Genomic DNA, 9,821 nt, shown 5'->3' with positions numbered 1-9,821 from the left:
GACAGCAGGTTTAACAAGGCACACTCCCTTGTGGAGGCAGTTGAAGTTAATCCTGATCGCACTTGCTGATACTATTATGCATTGGGACAGCCAAAAGTACAATTTATATATGTATATACATACATATTCTAATTAGTCCAAAGAGTAGTTACGTGCTTTTCATTTCCTAAACGCTCCTATCATGCAAATACTCACGCAAATAACTTCGTTCTGCAACTAAACAAGCATATTGTCATTTCAAATCAAGTGTATCAAATGTATTTCGTATACATTTGATTAGCAGGTTCCAAATAATTGTATTTTACTATATAATGTTAACAATCTATATTTCGGACACATATGGTGCGTGTGCCGTCACGTTACCATTATTTTCGTAACGTGTTTCGGTGTCGTGTACAAACCGGAGACCTTACGGGACAAACCCAACCACCGGGAACATAACTGTGTACGCAGCTGATTCGCTGAGACGTCGGTGCCGCGCGCTCATTGGCTGCTGTCAAACTAAACGCGATCTGATTGGTCGGACTTCGAGAATAGGAAGTGTCGATCAGTAGTAGGGGGGCTTAACATGCTAGCTAAGTAACGGTAGTATGTGGTTAAAATAATTCCAAGGCGAACGCGTTTGTGTGTCGCTGTTAAACTCGGACGTTTCGCAGTGCCGTGAGGTCCCGGGCCGCTATTTCCGAGGCCGAGGAGCAGTCGATAGGAGATATTGCGATATTCGGTTGGTCGTTTAAGTGGCTGTGTAGCACTAGCGTGCTAGCTAGCTGACGTTAAACGTCATTCAGCCAGGTATTACTTTGAACTGTTAGCTTGTTTTTACAGCTGCAGTAAATCAGCTAAAATCCAACAAGTTGCCATTCAGCGGGAACGCGGTTCTGTTTGGTTGTGCGTGTGTGTTTATTCATGCCGGCTATCATAGAATGACTCGACCGCAACTGGATGTCTGGTGATCGAGATAGCAGCGGCTACAGCTAGGAGCGGATTGTTAGCTTGTCAATATCAACAACAATGGGCTATAAAAGGTGTTTTAAAAACACAAGAACGATTTATCTCTTGACCATTCTGCTGATAGTCTTGGCCAAAGAAATCACAGCTGGTAAGTATGATAGAGAAATGTCTTAATATCCGTGTGTGTGCAAGCAGCTGTTTATATTTAGCGAACAGCTTTTTCCGTCACACTGTGTTTACTCCATTTAATGCTTTTCAGATGAAGAGCAGCATGGGAATGATGGACCCGAGCTAAAGGTACGCAACCCGCCATTCGATATTTGAGTTCGAACAGTAAATAAACCATAAAGCCTTAATGATTTCTGTTATCCAATGCAAAGAAAGGGGAGAGGACCAGCTCGACCCATAACAAATCATCAACCCACAGAAGACACATTTAGGATTGGTCCAGTTTTGCTACATAAAATAAGATATACTTGACTTCATGTAGGAAATATAATGATATATAATTACAGTAATCTATGTCACCAGTTTTCTGTTACATAGCCGTGGATAGCGTTTACCTTCTTCAGTTGTGCTCAACTTGATCTATTTTGCAGAGTGATTGTCCACTTGTACCTGTTCATTTACAATAACGTCCCGATCCTCCCCTCCAGTCTTACCACGAGCCGGACTCTGAAGAGGAAGATGTCCGCTTGTCGTCTGAAATCGCGGCCGGGGCCTCCGTGACCTCTGGCCACGACGTCTCCCAGCCGGAGGAGGAGAATCAGTCGCCTGCGGAGGGACTGGAGGGAGAGGAGAAGGAGGACCTGCCCGAGCAGCCTCCTCCAGTGGTAGAGAAACCTATAGAGGGTAAGATGACTCAAATTCTGGCTCAAGTAAACGATAACGATAAGATGCGTCTTGTTGTTTTATTGAATGTTGTGAATCTCATGTAGGTGTCTTAAAATGTCTGTGAGCTGGCATACTGGTAGCACACCTACTTTTGAGCGTTGTAGTTTCTCCGTCCACTCAAAGCCAGAGATGGACACAGTGGTGGAATAGCTAGAAACACCGGCTGCAGCAGCATTCCGTTGCCCCTAAAACACCACGATCATGATGAATGACAGCTGGTTGTACCTGCTGTTTAGCCTGTAGGCCTTCACATAGCTGGTTAACAGCGGTCTGTGGGCACCTTTCAATGCTGTGAGATGTCCAGTTTTGGCTTTGCAGTTTCAACAGCTGACAATTAAATTTCGTTTAGCTCTGCATGTGGAATGTTAGTGGTACGTTTACAGGGACCACTAGTCTGTTGTACTTACAGTCTTATGATATTTAAGCTCTTGTATAAGCACTCATGGCCCGGAGCAGTGATAGTCTGTCAGTGGCTTTACTGACTCCCGAATAACACGAGCGCTTCACTCCGTCATCAGTCACTTCTGTTTTGGAGAATGAAGACTGTCCAAAACAAGTTAATGTGTTTTCAATACTGTTGAGTCTGAGCAGAGACGTTTGTGGTTTCAGGCCAGCGCCACATTGGATAAACGGTTAAACCCTCTGAGAATTGATCATCTCGTTGCACCTGCGGCTCCTCTTGCAGCCGGTTACATCATTGTACTTTGTTTGTTATTTTCCTGCTGTCGTATTGCACGTATAACAGGTTTGCATGTGAAGTGACTTTTACTTTGAAAGGACTGTCATTAATGATGTACTGGTGGCAGCTCTGGCCTCTTTATTAAAAGTTTTAAGAGGGTCTGCTGGTTTAGATTGGTCTGCACGCTTTCCAGTTTATCAAGATTAGCAATTTGCCTGAGAGGCATCCAAGCGTGTAAAAAAACAAAAAAAACAAAAAACAAACCGGAAATCCTCTTAAGATTTTCTGATTGAGCAAAAGGAATTGTTCAAATCACGTGTTTCATTCAGAACGGACACCTTTCACCCGAGGGTTGGTGCTTCTGGGCCATTCTAAAAACTCTTAAAAGGGAATATTTTAGAGTAATCTGGTAAAAGCTCCACTCATAATGTTATAAAGCATTACCTTTTATATCTTTCAAATGTTAGATGACTTTATTGTCAGTATCCAAACATTTTGGTGGCCATTTCGTGAGTCAGAGGCAATCGCATTCTTACATCTCTGCTTACACGTGTAAGAAAAGCACCACTATCAGTCAGACCAAATGCTAGTTGGCATATTATTGCGTTTATATATTTGCCCAATGTCCTAATACACTTAAAGGGAAAGTGTGATCTATGTATTTACTAAACGCCCCTCCGCTCACTCCTCCCTTCCCAAGCCGGCCACTGACTGCACAACAACAATAAGATGCTCGCTTTGCTCGGAGGTTAAAGCTGTAACACAATAACACTACGCCAGGAGCTGCAGAGGTCGCCGGGCGGGTGACACAACCACATATTATCGTACAGCAGCTTGCGTAAACAGCAGTTTCACAGGTGTGTCTGGAGCGCTGTATTGCCCTTCAGGTGGTGACCGGCTAATTCTAAGCTAATGAAGCACAATGATTCTCAGTTTACACAATATGAAAACCTAGTTATGAATAAAAAAAACATTCTGCTAATTATATCCCCCCAAAGTGCTGCATACTAGCCCTCTTACACTAACCATTATTCCAAAGAAATCACATTACAAACACTGCTGACAAAGCGAATGGAAACATAAACCGGAGAGAAGACATCATGGCCAGTTCTGGATGGCATATTCATTTTGAAATCTTCAACTGTTTCACACCAGGAGATTTAATAACATAACTATATATTTACATACAGTTCCTGTGGTGAATGGAGGGACCGCCCATGGAGAGCCCTGCATCTTCCCCTTCCTCTTCCAAGGGACGGAGTACCTGGACTGTACCACCGATGGACGGGGGGATGGACGACTGTGGTGCGCCACCATCTACGACTACGACCACGAGAAGAAGTGGGGCTTCTGTGAGAGTGAGTCTTCAATTTGACAGTGGAAGCAGATGCGACCCCCCCCCCCTCCCCCTCTCCCCTGGCCCCCCATCTGCGGCAAACCTTTTTTTTTTTTTGTCTAGTGTTCCAGCTGCATGTTCTTATTGGCTTCTCCTCTCTCCCCTTCAGCGGAGGAGCAGGCACAGCAGAGGCTGCAGGCCGAGGAGGCTGAGGAGGAGTATCAGACTGTCCTGCGCTTGCTCAATGCCACCACCAGGAGGACCCAGAAGAAAGAGTCAGTGTCTTTTCTCCGATTTGTTTTTTTTTTAAATATTAATATTTGGGCTTTGATGCAAATACTATTGCTTTGTTCGGGTCATTTTCACACGTGTCCGTCAGTCTGACTTCGCTCACCCTGGTTTATCCACACACTCACAGATTGTACGAAAAGCTGCTGAAAGTAGCGGAGAAGGGCCACCAGAAAGCCATGGAGAAGGTGGCGTACGCCATGCTGTTTGGAGACTACATGAGCCAGAACGTGACCAAGGCCAAAGACATGTTTGATAAGCTCGCCATCGAGGGCTCGCCCAAAGCTCAGACGGTAAAGACCTCATCCACAATGTCAACATGTCGCTTAAGCAAAGTGCAGAGAGCCTTTTGTCGTGTGAGATCGTTTATTGTTATTATGTAATGCTCGGATAATCGGTTGTGTAACACTGCTTGCTCCGTTTGCTTCTTCACAGGCTCTTGGCTTTCTGTACGCAGCAGGACTCGGCGTTAACTCGAGTCAGGCTAAGGTACTTCTTTATTTTCTGTATGACTGTGGTCTCATGTCTGGCCCGTTTTTTACTGCAATTGTTCACTTCCCGTGTGCATCCTCTTCTCATCAGGCGCTGGTTTACTACACCTTCGGGGCACTGGGTGGAAACTTGGTTGCTCACATGGTCCTGGTGAGTCGATTTGTTAGTGGAACAATTTTCAATCCCGTTTATTTCTTAACGTTCATTCAAAAGAAGAGGTTTCCTCCCATTGTTTATTTAGGGATACAGATACTGGGGAGGTGTGGGTGTTCCCCAGAGCTGCGAGTCGGCACTGACGCACTACAGACTCGTTGCGAATCAAGGTGGGCATTTAAAAAAAAACAAATATTCAAGTTGATGAAGTGATACTCAAGTTGTCGGGCAAATGACCGGATGAGATCTGCTCCGCAGTGGCCAACGACGTGTCGCTGACCGGCGGCTCGGCGGTGCAGAGGATCCGGCTGCTGGATGAGGTGGAGAACCCGGGGTCCACCAGTGGGATGCTGGAGGAGGACTTGATCCAGTACTATCAGTTTCTGGCGGAGAAAGGAGATGTTCAAGCCCAGGTAAACACAAAGAATGACCAACAGACGGCCGCCGGCCGCCGCACATGGAGCTCATTGTGACTGCGAGCGAGTACGATCTGTTTGTGTTACACGTTACACAGCTGGTTGTGACTTGGTTAAAAGCGCGTCTTCTGACTTTGTTCAGGGAGCGAGAGAAAGACGAAGCACCAGCTGTCAGTGGTTTCGTTTTTCTGTGATTGGTCCAACGCTTTTGTATGCAAATATCAAAATCTGCAATTTATGAATCCTATGTAGTGCTATTGTAATTATGACATTATAAACCAATTGTTGATGTGAAGTGTTGCTTTCGCTGACAGGTGGGATTGGGCCAGCTGCATCTGCACGGAGGACGTGGAGTCGAACAGAATCACCAGGTGAGCTTCTTTATGCCGAGATGGATTCTAAGGCTTTTCTCTTGTTTATGCACCATTTTTAAATGTGTTATTTGGCTCCTTTCCAACAGAGGGCGTACGACTACTTCACTCAGGCTGCGAATGCAGGGAATACTCACGCTATGGCGTTCCTCGGCAAGGTGGGTGAGACCCTTTTCGTGGCGTTTCATGTGTTTTGAAACATAAGTCAAACATAATTTGGTTCTTTTTCTCACTGACGAGGCTGCTGGACCTTTTTATCCATTAAAATCTGTTTGTAAACATCATAAATACGTCGAGCACGCTGTGGACACTTGGAGGCAGTCAGCGAGTTGGAGGATTGAGAGTAGTTCGAATCCAAAATAAATCAGGCCAATCCCTTTTTGGCATTACTGTTGCAACCGAGGGCATTTATAATTTAGGCGGTATGTCAAGTTTTTTTTTTTTAAAGAAAAGCCTTTCTGTTCCTTTTAGATGTACTCTGAAGGCAGCGAGTATCTCCCTCAGAACAACGACACGGCCCTGCAGTACTTTAAGAAGGCCTCCGACTTGGTAAGAACGATGCTGCAGCCACATGAACGGTTATTTCTATCTGAACTGTGTGATTTACCTTCTTACGGGTTGTCTGATCATTCATCAAACCACCTATTCATGGAGAGAAAGCAGAAAGTCCTCACACCTCCCAAGAGGAAGAGCGGTTACTCTACACACTTACCTCATCTGACCTGATTTTTATGCCATTAAGTGCTTCAATGCAGATCTTTCAATATGCATGCGTTTTCTTTTTTAAATCCAGGGCAATCCAGTGGGACAGAGTGGCCTGGGCATGGCCTACCTATATGGGAGAGGTGTCCCAGTGGTAAGAGAACCTTTTTCACATTTTAATCCCTCCATTTAACACTTTCTTTCAGCTAACACTTTCCCAGCTTCAGGTGGGAATAATGTTCTAAAAGGTGTTTGTGTGCCACCTACCAGAGTGAAATCACAGCAGCCATTTGAAAGTTGTTTATTTGTGTGCGTTCAGAACTATGAGCTGGCACTGAAATACTTCCAGAAGGCAGCGGAGCAGGGCTGGGTGGACGGGCAACTCCAGCTGGGCACCATGTATTACAGTGAGTGGAGTGTGTGTCTGTGTGCATTATTTTTCGTATTCTTTTAGACTAGAATCCGCCTGTTCTCCTCTCCATTTGGTTTACTGCATTTCTTTCTCCTGGTCCCGTCCTTCCTCAGACGGCATCGGTGTGAAGCGCGATTACAAGCAGGCCCTCAAGTTCTTCAACCTGGCGTCCCAGGCGGGCCACATCCTGGCCTTCTACAACTTGGCCCAGATGCACGCTACTGGCACCGGAGTGATGCGCTCCTGCCACACCGCTGTGGAGGTGAAGCACCCCGGAAGCTGTTCTCTCCTTTTACTGTTACACATGTGTGTGTGTGTGTCCGTGTGTAACGCCCGTGTGTGTGTTTCTTGGCTGTGCAGCTTTTCAAGAACGTGTGCGAACGCGGCCGCTGGTCCGAGCGCCTCATGGCGGCCTACGGCAGCTTCAAGGAGGGCGAGTCCGATGCGGCGCTGGTCCAGTATCTGCTGCTGGCTGAGCAGGGCTACGAGGTGGCCCAGAGCAACGTGGCCTTCATTCTGGACCAGAGTAAGAAAGTAGTATTGTCAAGTGGGAAAAAAAACAAATCTATTGGCAAACTACCAATCTTGAGACCGGTGAAATTCTCTGACTTTTTTTTCATTGTCACCGACAGAAGGAGCGAGGATCATCACGGAGAACGAGACCTACCCTCGTGCTTTGCTCCACTGGACACGAGCTGCAGCACAAGGTGAGTCCACACACTCGTACGTCAATCACCTGGCCGCTCAAACTCGCCGGAGGAGCGCTGACGCGTGTGAATGATCGTTCCCAGGTTACACGGTGGCACGGATCAAACTAGGGGACTACCACTTCTACGGCCACGGGACGGACGTGGACTACGAGACGGCTGTGATCCACTACAGACTGGCATCGGAGCAGCAGCACAGCGCCCAGGCCATGTTTAACCTGGGTTACATGCACGAGAAAGGCCTGGGCATCAAACAGGTGGGCAGGCGTTACGCTGACTCCTCTTGATGCTTCACTTTTGGCCACATTGCTTTAGGAGCGCTGAGTGCAGTTGATAATTCATTGGACGGGTTTGTGGCTTCCTGTGGCGCTGCAGGACATCCATTTAGCCAAGCGTTTCTACGACATGGCGGCCGAAGCCAGTCCTGACGCCCAGGTTCCAGTGTTCTTGGCGCTGTGCAAGCTGGGTCTGGTCTACACTCTGCAGTACCTGCAGGATCTTAATGTGAGTAACCGCTCTTGCATCCCCGCGCTGGACCGGTGACAATTTAGCTTTGAATTAAAATGAGTTGAAAGCTGCTTCATCAGTAGTAACTGAAGCGTTTCATGTGCTGCCCCCCCCCCGCCTTCCTTTCGGCTCCTTCCAGTTAAAGGAGGTGATTTCTCAGGTGGACATGGACCAGCTCCTCGGCCCGGAGTGGGACCTCTACCTCATGACCGTCATCGCCCTGCTGCTGGGCACGGTCATCGCCTACAGGCAGCGCCAGCACCAAATCATGGTCCCCCCTCGCCCGCCCGTCCCCGCCCCAGCGCCCCCACCCAGACCACCGCAGGAACAGTCGCAGCCCCAGGCCGAGCTCCAGGCCCAGGAGGAAACGCCGGCCCAGCAGCAGCAGCAGCAGCAGCAGGAGGAGAATGAGGAGGAGCAGCAGTGAGAGGCGGCCAGACGGAGCGAGGGCAGTGAAAGACGGACAGGATGCTCTCCCCTCCCCTCCCTCCCCCCCCCCCCCCTCGCCCCACGCAGAGCAGCTCCCTCCCTCCGTCCGCTGAAAAGAAGGCCGAGGCGGCGGCTGCTGAACTGTGCAGCCTCACAATTCCCTTTCTCCATTTAACATGCGCTGGTTCACGGGCAGCGCCACGGAGCCCGGCGTTGAGAGGACAACACGGACTTGGGACTCGCTGGTCTGTGACTCGGGACGCTGCCGGAAGCAGCCGGGTCTTCGTTATGGGAAAAAAAGAAAAAGAGCCTTGTGGTTTCCAGATCAAATGCAGACTAATCGATATAGTTGGGATCTAAAATGTGCGTTAGTTTCTTCTTAGTTCCCCTTTTGAGAACATCACACTCTGCCTCGATCTTCATTTAGCAAAGTATTTAGAAAAATAACAGGCAGGAAAATGTGAATTTGAATAGTTTTATTTCCCAGTTGGTTTAAAAAAAAAAAAAAAGTCATGATTTTGCATGTTTTCTCTCATTTTTACTTTAATTTTAGGGACCTCCCCTTTTCACATAATTGACTGAACAAATTTCACATTCATTGTTGAATTAATTGGTTCCTTGTTTGGTTGTCTGTGCTTTTTCACACGTAAATGGTTCACGCTCATTGAACATAGAATTGCAGAAGCGCTCGAGCCGCGTCATGTCGTCGGTACGAGAACAGGACGCCTGTAACGCTCGCTGTCCAGGTGTTGGTTCCGTTTTCCACACAAAGGACGATCAGCTGGTGAGATCAAAGTCACCCATGCACATCCTTTTCTTTCAAATCATACAGAGGCTTCAATTCTTTCTCTCCGAGCGCGCAGCTTTTACAAGGGATGTCGTTTTAAGACAGAAAGCGCTTCCTTCAACGGGCTTCGGTTTCATTCCGATGCTCTGCCGCCTCTTTTTTTTTAGTTGATTAAGCCGCCAGATAGTGGAGCAGCCTTAAAGATGGCAGCGCCTCAAATTCCGGATTGTTTCTACATTACAGGATATGTGTGTGTTTGGTTACACAACTTCAACCTCACCAAAAGTCCACGTTGTTGCTCTGCCGCCACTTTTCAGCTGGCTTGGACCTGAACCTGGGAAATGAAGCTGTGGTTGAACGGTATTCATCAGAACGTTGTTTCTATTTGACGTTCGTTTGTTCCGTTCCACCGAACGCGCTCGTTGTTCCCGTCGCCTGCATGAAGTGTTTGAAGTCAAAAAGGACGATGACGAGCGGCTCCACACGTGCGTTCACACATCAACTCGCTATTTGTCTAAAAAAAAATGAAACACTGGTCAAGATTGTGGAGAAGACTGCATTTTTACCATCGCAAATACAAGTTTATAAAGAAATTAATAAATGATATATGGATATTTAGTGGTTGTGTTGAATGTTTTCTTCATTGTTATGGTGTTGGGTTTATTTCTAAATTGCAAACCCGGTGAAAACGTGAACT

The 9,821-nt window shown here is 47.2% G+C and overlaps 1 protein-coding gene across 1 annotated transcript; it reads left to right on the top strand.

Moving 5' to 3' along the window:
• Positions 1 to 504: 504 nt before the first annotated feature.
• Positions 505 to 9,742, top strand: sel1l (SEL1L adaptor subunit of SYVN1 ubiquitin ligase). Its single transcript, XM_040161459.2, has 21 exons — positions 505 to 1,099; positions 1,211 to 1,248; positions 1,608 to 1,803; positions 3,715 to 3,882; positions 4,030 to 4,135; positions 4,279 to 4,441; positions 4,584 to 4,637; positions 4,731 to 4,790; positions 4,882 to 4,963; positions 5,052 to 5,206; positions 5,524 to 5,580; positions 5,670 to 5,738; positions 6,052 to 6,129; positions 6,374 to 6,436; positions 6,602 to 6,689; positions 6,808 to 6,956; positions 7,055 to 7,220; positions 7,327 to 7,401; positions 7,486 to 7,658; positions 7,777 to 7,905; positions 8,048 to 9,742. The coding sequence occupies exons 1-21, from the start codon at positions 1,012 to 1,014 to the stop codon at positions 8,333 to 8,335; spliced, it is 2,445 nt and encodes an 814-aa protein (XP_040017393.2). The 5' UTR covers positions 505 to 1,011; the 3' UTR covers positions 8,336 to 9,742.
• The last annotated feature ends 79 nt before the right edge of the window (positions 9,743 to 9,821 follow it).

The sequence above is a fragment of the Gasterosteus aculeatus genome, chromosome 18 (genome assembly GCF_964276395.1).
Source record: "Gasterosteus aculeatus chromosome 18, fGasAcu3.hap1.1, whole genome shotgun sequence".
Classification (NCBI taxonomy): domain Eukaryota; kingdom Metazoa; phylum Chordata; class Actinopteri; order Perciformes; family Gasterosteidae; genus Gasterosteus; species Gasterosteus aculeatus.
This window is presented reverse-complemented; position numbering and strand designations above follow the sequence as displayed.